The sequence below is a fragment of the Lactuca sativa genome, chromosome 1, assembly GCF_002870075.4.
Source record: "Lactuca sativa cultivar Salinas chromosome 1, Lsat_Salinas_v11, whole genome shotgun sequence".
Lineage (NCBI taxonomy): Eukaryota > Viridiplantae > Streptophyta > Magnoliopsida > Asterales > Asteraceae > Lactuca > Lactuca sativa.
The window spans coordinates 12,220,667-12,239,518 of NC_056623.2; the positions used below are offsets into that span (position 1 = coordinate 12,220,667).

Below are 18,852 nucleotides of genomic sequence, written 5' to 3' on the forward strand. Positions count from 1 at the left end.
TTATAAACTAACTAAAAGAAAAAATAAAAGGTCAGAGTATATCGGCAATTTTATGAAAACTTAACTTTTATTAACGGTGTTAATAATTTACAAGATATTCCTAATAATATAACATTCGTGTAAATTTGTTTTTTTAGTTTTAATAATTTACACGTTAACCCCTTAAGAAAATTAATATTACTCGAGCTTGCCCTAGTTGTAAAATGTTCAACGTGTATACAGCACGCCGTATATTATCAGTGAAGGGCAAGGCAACCTCAAGCGAAGACAAGTTTCAGAAAGAGGAAATCATCATCATTCATCAGTCGGCAAAGAAATGTCTCGATCAATTGTGCAGCCGGTAGGCCAGAAAAGACTCACGAACGTAGCCGCCGTTCGTCTCAAGAAACATGGAAACCGATTTGAGATCGCTTGTTATAAGAACAAAGTCCTCTCATGGCGCTCCGGCGTGTAAGCATCTCCCGTTCCCAAACTTCTCATACTCTCATATTCATTAATTCATACTATATGATAGAAATTTACCTATTCCTGGTTTAATATTGGGGACGATCAGTTTATATGACCTAGGAATCGTTGTTGTATCCTTCCTATTGTGCTATATGTTACGTTAACTTTTAGGGTTTGTTTTCGAGTTAATTTTAAGCGGTGGTGTTATTTGATTTGATATATCATTTTGTGCTATGTGATCGAGAGACTTCTTGAACATTAGGGTTTTAGGGTTTTAGATAATCAACGAATCGAATAAAGAAATTTGTAGATTATTGCGGGCTTTAGCTTTGATTATTGCGGTTCTGAAATATATATAATGCAATCCTGTATCAGTGAGAAAGATTTGGATGAAGTATTGCAATCACACACCGTCTACTCAAATGTTGTTAAAGGAGTTCTTGCAAAGTCAAAAGATCTAAAGGCTGCTTTTGGGATGGATGATCAGACTAAAATCTGTCTGGAGGTTTTTAAAATACAATATCTTTTGAGCTTAATTTGTTGGTTAGAATCAATTCAAACTCTTAATAAAAACTTGATTATGGTAAACAGATTTTGGAGAAAGGAGAACTGCAAGTTGCAGGAAAAGAGAGAGAATCACAATTGTCAAATCAATTTAGGGACATTGCAACTATTGTAATGCAGAAAACTATAAACCCTGAAACTCAACGCCCGTATACTATAAGCATGATTGAGCGTTTGATGCATGAGATTCATTTTGCTGTAGATTCACATAGCAGTTCAAAGAAACAGGTAATCCTATCTCTAATTTCCATCTCTTGTAGAATTTTTTAATCAGATCATCTAATTTTGAGTAATTTTATTTGGTGTACAGGCATTAGATGTGATCAAGGAACTTCAAAAACATTTCCCAATAAAGAGATCCCCCATGAGACTAAGGCTAACATTACCTCAAGAAAACTTCAACTCCCTTTCAGAAAAACTGAAGGAATGGAAAACTGTCATTGTTTCTAAAGAAGCTTCTGGAATTCAACTCTCTATTGTAAGGCGATGTTTGTTTCATTCATTTTGATTTAATCTGGACATAATATAATGAGAGTTAATTGATTGAAACCAGGTATGTGAAATGGACCCGGGATTATTCCGGGATTGTGACGCGTTCTTGAGGAATCTTCAAGGGAGGTCTGAAATTCTGGCAGTTTCAGTGCATGGTGAAGGTGATATCAATACAGATGATTATGAAGGTCATGAGGAGGTATCAGTATCCATATCATCAACATCAACATCAACTGAACCAAAGAAGCTGCCCGAACCTGTTGCCCAGCTGACCGAGAAAATGGAGAAGCAAAAGTTGGCTCCAAAAACCGAAATCACAGAAGGTGAGGTAAAGGTAAAGCAGAGTAAATGCAGTACATGTGATGCGAGTGTGGGGGATACAAAACAGTATAGAGAACATTTCAAGAGTGATTGGCATAAACATAATTTGAAGAGGAAAACAAGACAGTTGCCTCCACTTTCGGCTGAAGAATGTGCTGCTGATGAGGAAATTAATGACTCATTGGGTGATCTGAAAGAATATTCGTTTTGAGGTTTGGGGTTTGTTTGTGTACTGTATATCATGACAGTTGGAAGGAAGAGTATGTTTTTTTTTTTTTTTTTTTTTCTTTTTGTGATTAGCTAAGACTTTATACTAAAACTTTATAGTAATATGAATTTTGGGAACTATTGGTCCAAAGATTAGTGACTGGAGTGTTTCAGTCACTGAAGGGCGTTGTTCGAAAATGAAAAGTTTTTGGAATCCAAGGTATTTTTGTGACTGAAATTTTTTGTAGGGACTTGGTGTAGATTGTGATAACGTTTTTAGGGATTGAGATATAGGGAAATCATCCAACTTTTACTCATTTCCATACACCGTTCATTTAAGTAGTAACCTCAACTTTTTCCAGTTATACGTAGTACCTCAACTTTATTTACTTTGCAACTCTAGTTATTACCTTTTTTAGTTTTCCAAATTCAGTCATACAAAATAACTATCGCTCATAATAGCTTTGCTTCTTTCACCTAGAATTTAGGGTGTTCTTTTGGATGGGTCGATTCGATTCGACTTGATCAAGTGAATGCAAATTGATTTCAGTTTTCAAAACATGAATCCTAAGAGTTCAATCAAAATTCAAATTCGATTCAGTCCAACCAAACTACAATTTGAATGGATTTGTTTTTACAATCTGATATTTAAAAGACAATACATTTTAATAAATATATAACTTGAGTATTAGCCTACTCTATAAAAAGAAACTAAAGAAAATTGTTTAATTAGTTGTGAACTAAAATTTATAAACAACTACAAAAAGAATATATTTTAGTTTAATATTTTATTAATTAATAATTTTTTTTTGGATAAGAAACACATATTAAGTTATTATATTAGATGAAACTTTTTAATCTATTAAAAAGTAATTTAGTAAATTCATAATATTAAGGATATATTACAAGTTAATAATACATATAAATAAAGTAATGAATTGTTATTCTGTTTTTTTAAACTATTCGGTTTTTATTTTATGAACCAAAACCAATCTGAAATTCAAAATAATAACTCAATTTTGTTGAAAACAAATCTAAAAATCTGAATATTTGAACAAAATAGTTAAATTCAAATTGTTTAGTTGGAAAATTCGGTTTATCCAAACAACAATAGATTGAACATAACAATCTATCTCGGTCACGAAAACCATAAATAGAAATCATATTGGTTTTTATAGCATATTTCATGTGAATTTCAATCTTCATTAAATATGTCATTAAAATATTGATTTGATCTTTCAATAAACAAAAAAACGTTATTTTCATATAAACAATTAAATAAACAAGTTCCATGCAACCAAATCAGAAGAACTCTTTTACTTCAAATTCCTATGATTTATAATTATGTAAATATCGAAAAAATGGTTAGATGTCGATGTGGAGCCACAATCTCAGCAAAGCATCTGGAACCTCATGTGTCCGATTTATATCTTTGAGAAGAATATTGAAGGTCTTAAGATATCGTCCACATAAAATTGAGAGCCTCAACCACCTTACGATCCTCTATAGCAATATCCACTCTTAAATATCTTCTATATACACGAAACTCTTCTACTTTTCATAAAAAAACATATATTACCTCATCCACTAAATTATATCAAGACTTCCAATTTTTATAGAAAATAAATTCCCATTTGAACCATTGTTAGAAGCCTCAGAGCTGTATCCGAAGTACCACGCAGACACACAGCAGGAGAAGTGGAATGGCGATTATGGAGAAGTGTTTCCAAATGGGTACTCCCAGAGCCTGCGTTCTACAACACTCTCATCGTCGCTTTACTTCCATGGATAAACCCTCTTTCACCAACATCTTGAAGCCTCCGATGAAAGCTTCGGCTATAACATCTTCGTCTTCTGCTCATTCTTTCAACCTCAGATCCCGCATCATCTGCAAAGCTGCTGTAAATCAAGGTCTAGATCTCTCTTTGGAAATTTCTATTTTGTTTGTGGGTATAAAATATCGGGAAAATAGATATCATATATGTATGGTTTGGTATATTCCTTTTTGTATTAACAAGCATTCACTGAAAACACCATTTTTGATTTTGGATTTTGTAGTTCAAGTGGTGACAGACGGCACTTGGAATGAAATGGTGGAAGCAGCAGAGATGCCGGTGTTGGTGGAGTTTTGGGCACCGTGGTGTGGGCCATGCCGGATGATTGCTCCGGTGGTGGATGAACTTGCAAAGGAATACGCAGGCAAAGCTTTGTGCTATAAGATAAACACCGACGACTGCCCAAACATAGCATCAAAATATGGAATCAGAAGCATCCCAACTGTGCTCTTCTTCAAGAATGGAGAGAAGAAAGAGAGTGTCATTGGTGCTGTCCCTAAATCCACTCTTTGTGCCACTTTAGACAAGTATGTTGAGTAATAACGCTTGCCTTCAAGGCTTCATAAGGGGCTTAAATTTTATGCAATTTTTGTTACATTTCACAAAAATATTGTGTACAAGAAATTGTAAAAATATTTTTCATGTTAATACTATATCCTTCATTTTAAATTGTCGGGGACTTTCTAAAGAAAAGATTAGTGATAATCAATAACTTGAATATAGAATTACTTTGCTTAAGTAATATTTCTGGTAACTACTCAGGGATACCAAAGGGCCTCTACCCGAGTGGTAGGGTATCAGGTGTTGTTCTCCTTTTTGAGGTCGAAGGATCAAGTCTCTCGTCTCATCTGAGACATAGGTAGATTTTAGGATTAGTTTAGGATTAAATTAGATTTGTTGTTCCAAAAAAAAAAAAACTATTCGGGGATAATCTAATTTAACACAATTTCAAGTTTAGGTTCTTCGTAAATAAGTCACGGATCCGATTATCATGCAATTCAACAAGATTTTAAATATGAAGAACCTCAATACTTACTTTGAAATCCAATCTTTACCAGTATTTTTGTAGATGGTGATGTTGTCTTCTATTCTTGTTATATGATTCTTAATCGTGATGGAAAGATTACAATACAAGTATCAGTGTTCAAAGGGAGAATAGAGAATTTATATCGATGATTTTAGTGTTAGCAGGAATTTAGTGTAATTGAATTAACACGAGTGTCAGGTGAGTATCTGAACTATTTTCTAATACAAGTTAGGACGTGCAAAGATAAAGTGCACACTTATATATAAAGCAAATTTTATTCCAAACATGAAGAAATATGAGGGTTAATAGGCAACGCCCCTATGGGTCCAAGGGCAGAACCCCTAGCAATGATCTCTTGAATATAGTAAAAAAACATGCTAATTAAAATTGAAGTTCATATAGAACCGGTAATTAAGTGGAAAATATGTTGATATTCAAGCGAAGTTATAAAACAAACAAGTTTGAGTAAGTTCGAAGACAGATCAAGTTGCTTGCCAACTAAGTAGTTAACAGGCAGCTTGGAGCAAAATTTTCTGTCTAGGTAGTTTTGGTAGACAACTTAGTTATTTGACAATTTTCTAGAAATCGGTTTCCAATAATTTATTCCACAATTCTTATTAATCTTATCCATGTTTTGAATACTTGAGTATATGTACTTATATTTCGCCATTTTTTGGACTCTCCTACAAAATCTAACAATCATTACTCTCTTTAGAAATGTAACAAATGTTGTATGCGTAAAACACAAAGTGTCTCCACAAATTATCCGTAACTGTATTTTCAAAAACACAAACTGTGACATCCCCGTTTTCATGGCCAGAAAAGACTAATTTGTTTATGCTTTATTTTTAAAATTAGAGTATACTTGTATAGAAATGCGTTGCGGAATTTTGTTCCCAAAAAACAGGATAAGTATGTTATCAAAACATTTTTTCGAAGAAATGTATTTTATTCATTTTAAAACTTTGGGATGTCAACGTCAATACATAAACATAAACATAAACAGAACTTACATTCATTTATACTAGTGATCTGCATCTCTTTAATCTCTCAGTGTAGTATAGCTTTATATCGACACCTGTGATACAAATAAACAGAGTGGGTCAGGTTGAGAAACCTGGTGAGTACATGATCCTCACAACAGGACGATCCATACCCTAAAATTCACCTCTTCACCTAATCCACACTCCTGGATCTAAAAGTTACCTCTTTACCCTAATCCATATTCCCGAATCGGATATGTCCGATTTATACTCCCGGATCGCAAATTTACCTTCTTACCTAATCCATACTCCTGGATCGGGTATATATCATCCTTACTCCCGGATCTAAAATTTACCACTTTACCTAATCCATACTCCTGGATCAGTTTGTCTGATCCATGCTCCCGGATCTAAAACAAGTAACTATGTCCTAACCATACTCTCGAACTAAGGATAACTGACTAAGTCTAATCCATACTCTCAGATAAACGACAAGTTTTTTTTTAAGTTATTCCCTCCGTGTATATCTTATTGGTACTCACAAGGAAATACTACCCAATATCCCTCTTAATTTATTTAGGTCTAATATGTATCCTAAATCATCATATGTTTATCAAATATGCTCTTAACACGTATTTCAGGCAGTATCAAAACCAACTATTTCATCTACCCATGTTCTACCCAACATATTTGTAGATATAAAATACATATACAGTTCAGATCTGAAAAGTTTAGATCTGAAAATAAATTACATATACGGTTTAGATCTGAAGGAAAAGGTCTAGATCTGATGTAACAACGTAAATTTTCAAAATAATTTTTTTCATTTTCAAAACATTCATTTACTCACAAAATAACATCAAACATATTGTATCAAATGTATTTATCACAAAAACATCTCCCCAGAATCCAAAACATAAACTCCCCAAGTGTGTACGAATCATGTCGGCGCCTTCCCGCGCTCATCACTTGTACCTGAAACACATCACACAACAACTGTAAGCATAAATGCTTAGTGAGTTCCCCAAAATACCACATACAACACATACGCCACTCGAGGCTATAATACGACCCTCCGGTCGATGTGTCTCAGCGGGACCCCCCAGTCCTGTAGATCGTTGGACCCTCTAGTCCGGTCATAGCTCGTTGGGCCCTTCGGCCCGGTCTGTATCGTCGGACCCTTCGGTCCGGTCTATAACATCATACAACATACACATAACACATAGAACATAATCTCATACATAGCACATAAGACCCTCTGGTCTACACAAATATACCACTCTAGGTAACGTATGGTGAGAAAACTCACTTCGCGGTCTTGATAAGTATCTGTCTTGGAAGAAATGTGATTTAGCCTCTGCCTAATCACACAAAGTAAATACTCTCATAAATACAACTGTACTCAACCCTAAGAGTCAACAAGGTCAACGGTCAAACTTTGACCCGACTCGTCGAGTGCACTAGGGCAACTCGGCGAGTCCACACGTGTCCACTGACTCTCTTAATCCCTCTCTTGGCACGTCGAGTTCTTCCCCTGACTCGACGAGTTCCACCTGGCATGAATCGAGGGGCCACCCCGACTCAACTCGCTGAGTCTCAAGAACAACTCAGCAAGTTCCACTTGAACTCAGTTCCCCCCTGACTCTCCCTGACTCACTGAGTTATACCCCAACTCAGCAAGTCCACTCACTGAGTGATTAACGGGCAATATTCATACTACTCGTCGAGTCTGTTCTTCGGACTCGGCGAGTTCATGCCATGCACAAACTCTATACAGCTCCCGAGGTCAGATCTGTTCCATACAATCATAGATCTGGCCTCCCCAAGCATGATAATCACGTAAAGTTTGGACCTTGACACACATATAACATAGAAATGGTCCAAAATGGTGATTTAGCCCCAAAAATGACATTCTAAGCTCATGACTTCCAAAATGGCTCATAAAGCTCCAAGGGTTAAGGTCTCTGGACCTCTTTGAGTCCAGATCCAAAGCACAAACTCGCAAAGGGGACTAAATACTCTACATACTCTTCTTCTAAAGGGTTTAAAAACCCTAAATCTATGAATCAACACCCAACACTAGAGAAGGTCCGAAGGAATACCTTAATATGAAACCTTTGATCTCTGAAGACACTAGATTTGCACTTCCTTCAGCCTACTTTTGCCTTGGACACCTTCTCCTTCAAATTTCACCAACAAATGATCAACAATGGACTTTCTTCTCCTCACAAGCGATCTAGGACTCTCTCTAGGGTGTGGTAGCCGCAATGGACAGACATAATGGCCTTTAAATAGGTCCCAAACCCTGGAAATTAGGGTTTCATATTTCATGCTCCGGCTCCCAAGTCAACTCTGACCCTTTCCGATGCTGCCACTGGACCTGCACCAGTGGCACCTCTTTATTCCTCAGAACCTTTATCTTCCGATCCCTAATCGCCACTGGTCTCTCAACATAATTCAGGCTCGCATCCATCTGAATATCTTCTAATGGCACAACTGCCGACTTGTCGACTATACACTTTCGCAGCTGCGACACGTGGAAAGTGTCATGAATCTGACCCAACTCTGCTGGCAACTCCAAACGATAGGCTACCCTGCCTACCCTTGCGATCACCCTAAAAGGAACAATATATCGGGGCCCCAACTTGCCCCTCTTCCTGAATCAGATCACTCCTTTCCAAGGAGAGACCTTCAGGAGCACGAAGTCGCCGACCTGAAACTCAAGCTCGGACCGGCATCTGTCCGCATAGCTCTTCTGATGACTCTGAGCGGTCAACAACCTCTGTCTGACCTGTTGGATCTGCTCTGTCGTCTGAAGCACAATCTCGGTACTACCCATCACACGCTGCCCTACCTCTCCCCAACAAATAGGGGTCTGACACCTCCTCCCATACAACAGCTCAAAGGGCGGCATGCCAATGCTCGAATGATGGTTGTTGTTATAAGAAAACTCCGCCAAGGGAAAATACGTGTCCCAACTCCCTCCGAAATCCAATACACATTCCCGAAGCATATCCTCGAGCGTCTGAATCGTCCGCTCACTCTGCTCGTCCGTCTGTGGGTGGTATGCAGTACTGAAATGCAGCCTCGTACCCAACTCCTCGTGAAACTTCTTCCAGAATCTGGAAGTGAAACGTACATCTCGATCTGAGACAATCGATATCGGCACTCCATGCCGCGATACCACCTCTCTCACGTACATCTCCGCCAACTTCTCCGCGGAAGAGCTCTCAATGATGGCCAGGAAGTGAGCACTCTTCGTCAACCTATCCACAATCTCCCAAATTGCATCGACGCCCCTCGCAGTCCTCGGCAATTTGGTGATGAAGTCCATGGTAATCTGTTCCCATTTTCACTCGGGAATCTCTAATGGCTGCAGCTTACCATGTGGACGCTGATGCTCGGCCTTAACCCTGCGACAAGTCAAGCATCTCTCTACAAACCATGTGACATCCCTCTTCATACAGGTCCACCAATAATCCTTTTTCAGGTGCAAATACATCTTAGTGGCCCCGAGATGGATCGAGAATCTCGATCGATGGGCCTCCTCCATCAAAATGGTACGCGTTCCGCTCACGGACGGTACCCAAATCCGACCCTGAAATGTCATAAGCCCCCGGCTATCGGTAACGAACTCCGATACCAGCCCAACAACTCGCTCTCTCTTCTGGCTCTCGGTCTGCACAGCCTCAGCCTGGGCCCCACGAATAGCATCCAATACCGGGTTCATCACCGTTAATCTCAAACAAACATCTCGCATTGGGGCGCTCTCCGCACTACGGCTTAGTGCATCGGCTACAACATTAGCCTTGCCCGGGTGGTACAGGATCTCACAATCATAATCCTTGACCACGTCCAACCACCTCCTCTGGCGCATATTCAGGTTGGGCTGATCCATCAGATACTTCAAGCTCTTATGGTCCGTGTATATCGTACACCGAACCCCGTACAGATAATGTCGCCAGATCTTGAGAGCGAACACTACCGCTCCCAGCTCCAAATCATGAGTGGGATATCTTGACTCATGAGGCTTAAGCTGCCTCGATGCATATTCTATCACATGCCCCCTCTGCATAAGCACCGCTCCCAATCCGGATATCGATGCATCACAATATACCACAAAATCCTCCATCCCTTCCGGAAGGGCTAACACTGGGGCTTCGCATAACTTCTTGCGAAGTGTCTCAAACGAGGTATGCTGCTCTGGACCCCAAGAAAATGCAACACCCTTCCGGTTCAACTTGGTGAGTGGCACGACAATCTTGGAGAAATCCTTAATAAATCTCCGATAATAGCCGGCCAAACCCAGAAAACTCCTGATCTCGATGGGTGACATCGGCACCTCCCACCTCATAACCGCCTCAATCTTGGCCAGATCGACCAATATCCCCTTCTAGTTAACGAGATGCCCCAAAAACTGAACCTCTCGCAGCCAGAACTCACATTTGGAGAACTTGGCATACAACCTCTCCGATCTCAGAACTCCGAGGATCTCCCTCAAATGCTCCTCATGCTACTCTCTGGATTTCAAATACACCAATATGTCGTCGATGAACACGATCACCAAGCGATCCAACATCGGTCTGCACACCCTATTCATGAGATCCATGAACATCGTCGGTGCATTGATGAGTCCGAAAGGCATCACCATGAACTCGTAATGCCCATAACGAGTCTGGAATGTTGTCTTCGGAACGTCCTCCTCCCGCACCCTCACCTGATGATATCCAGACCTCAAATCGATCTTGGAGAACCAAGATGCTCCCTGCAACTGATCGAACAGATCATCGATCCTCGGCAATGGGTAACGGTTCTTGACTGTTAGCTTATTCAACTCACGATAATCAATGCACATCCGGTGCGAACCGTCCTTTTTCTTGACAAAAATAATGGGTGCCCCCCATGGTGAACTGCTCGGCCTGATAAACCCCTTCCCCAGCAGCTCCTGAATCTGTGAGGATAACTCCTGCATCTCCAAAGGCGCAAGGCGATAAGGCGCCCTGGCGATAGGCGCAGCTCCCGGAACCAAATCAATACCGAACTCTACCTGCCTCTCTGGAGGCACACCCGGCAACTCCTCTGGAAACACATCCAGAAACTCACACGCTATCGGGACCTCATTCACTGACTCCGGTCCCCTCTGAACCAACCCTCGCATCCATCACATATGCCACAAATCCTCTACAGCCCTGCTGTAGACTCTGCCTCACTCTGGCGGCCGAATAAAATGTTGACCCCGTACGTGTACCCTCACCGTACACCGTAAGAACTCCCCCACTAGGGTCTCGAATCGTCACCAATTGGTGCTCGCAGTCTATTACAGCTCCATATCGGCTCAATCAATTCATACACGTCCCCCATCACGATCGGGACTAAATCTATCGGATACTCCACACCGAAGATCTCAAGGACACATCCTCGAATCACATCCGAAGCATACAGTGCTCGCTCATCAGCTATGGAAACTCATAGAGGTCGGTCCAACGCCTCTCGACGGGTACTAATATGTTGACTAAATGCTATGGAAACAATCGACCGACTCGCACCCGAGTCAAATAATACCAAAGCAGGCACAGAACTCACAAGAAAAGTACCTACGCATATCATCATATAAGCATAAAACTCAACTCAAATAAAAGATGAAAAGATACATACTAGCCACAACATCAGGCGTCGCGCGGACCTCCTCCGCGGTCAACTGAAATGCTCTCCCACGAGCCTTCAGGGACTCGGCCTTCACTGGCTGAACCTCGGTAGTCCTAGCAGCAGGCGCAGATCCCTGCGCTGATCCCTGAAGAAGCTGCGGGCACTCGGTATTCTGATGGCCGGTCTGGTTGCAATGAAAGCAAACCGAAAATCCCTTGGGGCAATCCCTCGCGATATGCCCCTCCTTCCCACACTTGTTGCATACGCCTGCCCTGCACGACCCCTGGTGGCTCTTACCGCACTTCCCACAAGTTCGGCCCTTCGCGCCTACAGATCTCGAATCAGCGGGTCTAGCCCGCTTGGCTGTCGGCTGAGACTGAGCCGGTCGCTGATCCACCCTCTGTGACTCGGCCTCCTCCCTGGCCTGAGTCTCCAACTCAATCTCCCTCTTCCGGGCATTTGCCTAAAGCTCAGCAAATGTCCGGTATGTTGAGTTCGCCATGAACTCCTGAATATCTCTCCTCAGAACGCCCAGATAACGGCTCATGCGAGCCTGCTCAGAAGACACCTGCTCAGGGCAAAACATCGCCCTCTCATGAAACTTCCTGGTGATCACTGTCACAGAATCAGTACCCTGCTTGAGGGTCAAGAGATCATGGATCAACCGTTCCCTCTCCACCGGGGGAACATACTCATCTCTGAACATAGTGGTGAACCTCTCCCAGGTCACCTCGGAAATCTCGGCCAAAGTGAAGTTCGCAGTCACGAACTTCGACCAATCCTTCGCTCCCAGGCGGAGCTGGTTTAAGGCGAACCGAACCCTCAAGTGCTCTGGACAAGAACGCGTATAGAAATATCCCTCGATGTCGGAGATCCACCTCATAGCGGCAATCGGGTCCTATGTCCCGTCGAACTCTGGTGGCTTCGTGTTGCTGAACTCCCGGAACAACAACGAGTCACCCCCTGAGGTCTGGCAGCAGCAACAGCAGCAGTAGCTGCAGCAGCAGTAGCTGCAGCTGCAGCAGCCTCAGCCAGCGCCGCATACCACTCATCAAAAGTCTCAATCAACGTGGTCTTGATGTCCCCAAACATCTCAGGAATTTCAGCCCGGATGGCAGCGGCCACCTCCTCATGAATCAACCGACGAATCTCCTCGTCGCTGACACCACTGCTCTCAAGTGTGTGTCGTGTCCCAACCATGATGTCTCTGAAATACAACAAAATTTATCAGAGACTCGATCGAGCATACACATACTCAATGACGCAACCCTACTTGTCCTCCATTGTCCAAAAGATTCTTACTTGGAATGCTCACTGATCCGGTGTCTTCAGTAGTATGGGCCCAATACTACTGACCACACCGCATCAACATTCACTCCAAGTCCTCCTCCTTGGATCTTGGATTACAATTACTCTATTCTCATGAGCTCCTAACTGCTATCTACTCGCTCTCAAAGCATCTCAGCAGCAGAAATCTCCTAGGCTAAGGCATCAAAAATCAGGCCACTCTAGTCCTAATATGTATACCTAGCCTACTCTAGCATGCATAATGTAACATAACAAATCTCATAACACATAATGTAAGGGTACTTTTGGGGATTCACAGTTCGGGTGCTGGCTGATCGTACACACGGCTCTGCTCTGTTTGTCTCAAAACTCTTTTTACTCTTTTCAAAAAATTTAATTCATTATAAAAATTTCCTCAAATCCTCAGTTTGAGTTCAGATACGCCTGAAGATGCATCCGAATCCCTCAAACCAAGGCTCTGATACCAACTTGTAACAACATAAAATTTCAAAATAATTTTTTTCATTTTCAAAACATTGATTTACTCACTAAATAACATCAAACATATTGTATCAAATGTATTTATCACAAAAACATCTCCCCATAATCCAAAACATAAACTCCCCAAATGTGTACGAATCATGTCGGCGCCTTCCCGCGCTCATCACTGTTACCTGAAATATATCACACAGCAACTATAAGCATAAATGCTTAGTGAGTTCCCCAAAATACCACATACAACACATACGCCACTCGAGCCTATAATACGACCCTCTGGTCGATGTGTCTTAGCGGGACCCCTCAGTACCGTAGATCGTTGGACCCTTTGGTCTGGTCATAGCTCGTTGGGCCCTTCGGCCCGGTCTGTATCGTCGGACCCTTCGGTCCAGTCTATAACATCATACAACATACACATAACACATAGAACATAATCTCATACATAGCACATAAGACCCTCTGGTCTACACAAATATACCACTCTAGGTAACGTATAGTGAGAAGACTCACCCCGCGGTCTCGATAAGTATCTGTCTCGGAAGAAATGTGATCTAGCCTCCGCCTAATCACACAAAGTAAATACTCTCATAAATACAACTGTACTCAGCCCTAAGAGTCAACAAGGTCAACGGTCAAACTTTGACCCGACTCATCGAATGCACTAGGGCAACTCGGCGAGTCCACACGTGTCCACTGACTCTCTTAATCCCTCTCTTGGCACGTCAGGTTCTTCCCCTGACTCGACGAGTTCCACCTGGCATGAATCGAGGGGCCACCCCGACTCAACTCGCCGAGTCTCAAGAACAACTCAGCGAGTTCCACTTGAACTCAGTTCCCCCTGACTCTCCCTGACTCACTGAGTTATACCCCAACTCAGCAAGTCCACTCACTGAGTGATTAACGGGCAATCTTCATACTACTCGTCGAGTCTGTTCTTCGGACTCGGCGAGTTCATGCCATACACAAACTCTATACAACTCCTGAGGTCAGATCTGTTCCATACAATCATAGATCTGGCCTCCCGAAACATGATAATCACGTAAAGTTCGGACCTTGACACACATATAACATAGAAGTGGTCCAAAATGGTGATTTAGCCCCAAAAATGACATTCTAAGCTCATGACTTCCAAAATGGCTCATAAAGCTCCAAGGGTTAAGGTCTCTGGACCTCTTTGAGTCCAGATCCAAAGCACAAACTCGCAAAGGGGACTAAATACTCTACATACTCTTCTTCTAAAGGGTTTAAAAACCCTAACTCTATGAATCAACACCCAACACTGGAGAAGGTCCGAAGGAATACCTTAATATGAAGCCTTTGATCTCTGGAGACACTAGATTTGCACTTCCTTCAGCCTTCTTTTGCCTTGGACACCTTCTCCTTCAAATTTCACCAAAAAATGATCAACAAAGGACCCTCTTCTCCTCACAAGTGATCTAGGACTCTCTCTGGGGTGTGGTAGCCGCAATGGACGGCCATATTGGCCTTTAAATAGGTCCCCAACCCTGGAAATTAGGGTTTTATTAAACAGCGTGGACTCGCCGAGTCCACCCTTGGACTCGCCCAGTCCAGACGCGAACCCAGGTGCACAACCGCGATCCTACTCGGCGAGTTTAGACGCCAACTCGCCGAGTCTCCTCACAACACCCAAAAATAAAAAGAATAAAATAATACCTGGGAATCCGGATGTTATATCTGAAAAACAAAATACATCTACAGCCTAGATCTGAAGAAAAAGGTTCAGATCTGAAAACAAAATACATCTATGGTTTAGATTTGAAAAACAAAATACACCTACAGCCTAGATCTCAAGAAAAAGTTTAGATCTGAAAACAAAATACATCTATGGTTTAGATCTGAAAATCAAAGAAATTTAAATCTTTCATCTAACACAGATCTCAAGTAAACATATAATATGCACACATAAACTCTTTAACAAGTAAACATATTAATTCTTTAACAGATAAGGTTATGATTCATCCGAGACTTCGTTTCTCAAAATAATCTTCTTTGACAAAACCAGGAGGTTTTCTTGTAAACCGTGCTCTGCACGGGCATAATTTCGAACCGAAAAACTCTTTTTCTCGGAGACTCCGGGCTCTCCGAGGCTTCCTTCGGGGGCTAGGGGGTTTTCCTAGGCTTTTGGGGGGTTTAGGGGGCTAGAGAGAGAAAGTGGTGAGAGAAAGATATGAGGAAATGAGCAAAAATCTTGGCAGCCCTCGCATGCCTTTTATAGGCGGAGCCTCGCAGCTACGTTGGGTGTACCGAAGCTCTACACGGGGGATACTGCTCGGTTCGTACAACACGTGTTGGTCTTTGGATGGATCATCATGGCAGGCTCCGGACCGCATAAGAAGTCAAACCGTTGAGCGTACCTTCGGTTTACGCGGGGCGTACTTGGTACGTGAGACGTCTGAAGTCTACGCGGGGCGTAGCCTCGCATCCAGCTTCACAATTTGCAACTCCAACTTCTAAAATTCATAACTATCGCATACGAGCTCCGTTTTCGACGTTCTTTATATCCACGCGTAGGTGAGACCGTAATCTACAAATTTCGTTTAGATCGCTAGGGCTAAAAAGTCCTATATCGTAAATTCACTATTTACGTCACGCAGTGTCGTGTCGGTTCTGTCTCGAAACTTCGACAGACCATAAATTCTTCGTTACAACTTGGATTTTGACGTTCTTTATATGTACGGAACTATTGTGACATATAATACAACTTAGTTAAGATTATTTTTTCTAAATATCCTTCTATCAAAATTTTGTTTTCGCCGCTTATTGTGTCTTAACTGACTAGCCCGGATCTGCGGGCGTTACACAGACATATGGAAGAAATATCAATATGAAAAATGAACTTAAATGATGCGGGAGATATCCAACTCTTTGTTACCAAACCCTTATATTTCTCGCACACATAAAACCAGGGGGAGCTAGTAAGGGGGCTTATGGGTGTTCTGCCTCCCTAACTCCATTGGGAGTACTGTATTTTCCTATTAAAACCACCATCACATATATGTTTTATTTCTTTCACTTGGTAATATTTGTAATAAATGTATTGGATATTAATGTTTTGTTATACATTTGCACCAATCATTTAATGTTTTTTCCATAAAACATGAAACATATGGTGATGCAAGTGAGAATGCAATATTTACAACTATTTTTCTTTTAATTATAATTTGTTCTTCTTATTTATTATATATTATTAAATTATCAAATTAAAAGGCTTGCGTTTACCATAAATACCAAAAACATAGTCAAATAGTTTATAACGAAATAATATTATATAAGTCTCTTTAAAACTACCTACAGAAAATAAATTACCATATAAAAATATATATTTCGAATTATATATATATATATATATATATATATATATATATAGGCTTAGGTTATTCTATTTAAACTAAGTATTGTGTTATTGTATGCATAATTGTGGGCCAGTCATTTTACTTAATTTGGATAGTGAATAATACATATTATTAAATTAAATATAATTAAAAAATACCAACTAATTTCATTCTAAGGGTATTTTAGTCAATTAACATAAATTAAAAAGGAAAAGTACATATTTTAAGGAAAATAGATTCTATTAATTTTAAAAATCTAATTGTATGGATGATAATTCTCCTAATTCGAAAATTCTGACGGAATATGTTTATCAATATATTGAAAAATAACAAATATGATTGAACCATACAAGAATTACACATTCTGACATAATATATATTTTGATTTAATGAACTTCTTGAAGGATAAGAAAATTTTGGATACTAGTTAAAAAAAATTTCATTACATTCTTAGAAAAGAAAAAAAATTACATACTATTCTATGCAAATGTTACTCTTATTAATTACACAAAAAACACAATATATGAATCATCCTACCAGAATATACTATTACGTATATTTTTTCATTATATTGTGTATTACTCTGGTAGAATAATACATTCTTTTTGGAAGATTGGTGGTCATTGTTCATCTTCATCCCTTACAATGTTCATCTTCAAGATTCTATTCTCACAGAATGTTGTAAGTTTCATATGTATCATGTTTTGCTTTGACATCTCTCGTTTCGTACCTACAAAAATAATGGTATTCAACACTTGATCATTATAAACCAACAATATAAGATAAAATTCAAGCATAAAGAAGCAAACCAAAATAAAGTCACGCAAAACCCATTAAAGAGAAATGGATTCGTGATTCCATTCCAACAGAAAACCATTGTACCTTACATTCGTTTCTATCAGGTTATCGTTAATCTATGCCTTGGAGCTTGTAAATGTAAGCAATTTTGCACAGGTTTCGGTCAATGTTATCATTTAATACTGTATTTTTGAATCATCTAACAGAAGATTGTATGATCATCCTACTGTTTTAGAGTGGAGTCATCATTTTGTTATAACCACATACATGGGAAACAGATAAATTATCAAGACAAAATAGATCACCAACTTATAAAATATATATACAAAATTAGGGATTTAAAAATCCTAATGTAATGAAGAAGAAGAAGGAAGGAAGGAAGACGATACCACATCTCGGATAGAACTTTAACCCTCCATTTATGCTTGTGCATGATGGGTTGGACCTGTTTGGCGATTTTCTTAAGGAATCTCCTCTAACCTTCCAAAGATTTGTCAATTTGTAAACCCAACAAGTCCATATAACTTCAAAACTAATTAAAATTTAGATTTTTAGAGGAAAATTTGATCTAGGGTTTCCTGTGAAACCAAAATCGACATACCTACTATCGTGGACAAAGGGACTCATGGTGATATCTACGTTGCCACATCAATCGACGGGAGAAAGGCCAGGTCTTCAACTGAAATTGTGATTTTTGCTGAGATAGGAGCAGCATCGGGGCGGTGAGCTTTTTTTGAAGTCCTTTGCCGCCTGGATCAGTAAAGGGGATGGATGAGAACATAAAGGGAGTCCAAGAGAGATATAAGAAACGAGAGGAAATCAGGTTACGTAAACATCTTCAAATCTTCCTCTGAATGTAAATTGCAATCGAATCAAATACCTTTTTGCTGCGACTGGGGGGCTACAAACGACACCAACAAGTCGGCGATTGGTGGAGTAAAAATCGGGAGGGATGATCTGCTGGTGATCTCGATTGAAGTAGGAGGCACAGGTGGAGTCGGTGACCTGCTGGTGGCATGTTCGATCATTTACGGGAGTCGCTAAAGCCATATAGGGGTGGAGGTGTGGAACCGAGATAGCAAGAGCAAAGGGTTTTCAAATAGATTAATTTGTTTAAGATCAGTAGGAGGATTTCGTCTGATATTAGGCGGATGAAGCGAGGAGGACGATTAAATTGGTTAGGGATGTGGATTCTAATAGGGTTAATAAGAAATGGATCCCTAAAATAAAGGGATTATTTATAGAATTGATTTACTAAATTACTAAATTACCCTCATAATTTATTTATTTATTTAATTTTGATTGGCCCATATTTATGCATACAATAACACAATACTTACTTTAAACACCTGAACCTAGCTCTCTCTCTCTCTCTCTGTCTCTCTCTCTCTCTC

General features: G+C 40.3%; 2 protein-coding genes across 2 annotated transcripts; both read left to right on the forward strand.

Annotated features, from left to right (window-relative positions):
* Positions 1 to 212: 212 nt before the first annotated feature.
* Positions 213 to 2,182, forward strand: LOC111904159 (uncharacterized). Its single transcript, XM_023899940.3, has 5 exons — positions 213 to 450; positions 823 to 952; positions 1,039 to 1,239; positions 1,322 to 1,489; positions 1,565 to 2,182. The coding sequence occupies exons 1-5, from the start codon at positions 317 to 319 to the stop codon at positions 2,033 to 2,035; spliced, it is 1,104 nt and encodes a 367-aa protein (XP_023755708.1). The 5' UTR covers positions 213 to 316; the 3' UTR covers positions 2,036 to 2,182.
* A 1,395-nt stretch (positions 2,183 to 3,577) lies between these two features.
* On the forward strand, positions 3,578 to 4,535 carry LOC111904160 (thioredoxin M-type, chloroplastic). Its single transcript, XM_023899941.3, has 2 exons — positions 3,578 to 3,942; positions 4,090 to 4,535. Exons 1-2 carry the CDS (start codon positions 3,735 to 3,737, stop codon positions 4,404 to 4,406), a joined length of 525 nt encoding a protein of 174 aa, XP_023755709.1. The 5' UTR covers positions 3,578 to 3,734; the 3' UTR covers positions 4,407 to 4,535.
* The last annotated feature ends 14,317 nt before the right edge of the window (positions 4,536 to 18,852 follow it).

Excerpts from the sequence above, each read along its gene's own strand:
- LOC111904159 (XM_023899940.3), top strand. The coding sequence starts at position 317 with ATGTCTCGATCAATTGTGCAGCCGGTAGGCCAGAAAAGACTCACGAAC. Across the intron at positions 451-822 it reads CTCTCATGGCGCTCCGGCGT|TGAGAAAGATTTGGATGAAG; the intron begins GTAAGCATCTCC and ends ATCCTGTATCAG. Across the intron at positions 1,240-1,321 it reads ATAGCAGTTCAAAGAAACAG|GCATTAGATGTGATCAAGGA; the intron begins GTAATCCTATCT and ends TTTGGTGTACAG.
- LOC111904160 (XM_023899941.3), top strand. The coding sequence starts at position 3,735 with ATGGCGATTATGGAGAAGTGTTTCCAAATGGGTACTCCCAGAGCCTGC. Across the intron at positions 3,943-4,089 it reads CAAAGCTGCTGTAAATCAAG|TTCAAGTGGTGACAGACGGC; the intron begins GTCTAGATCTCT and ends TGGATTTTGTAG.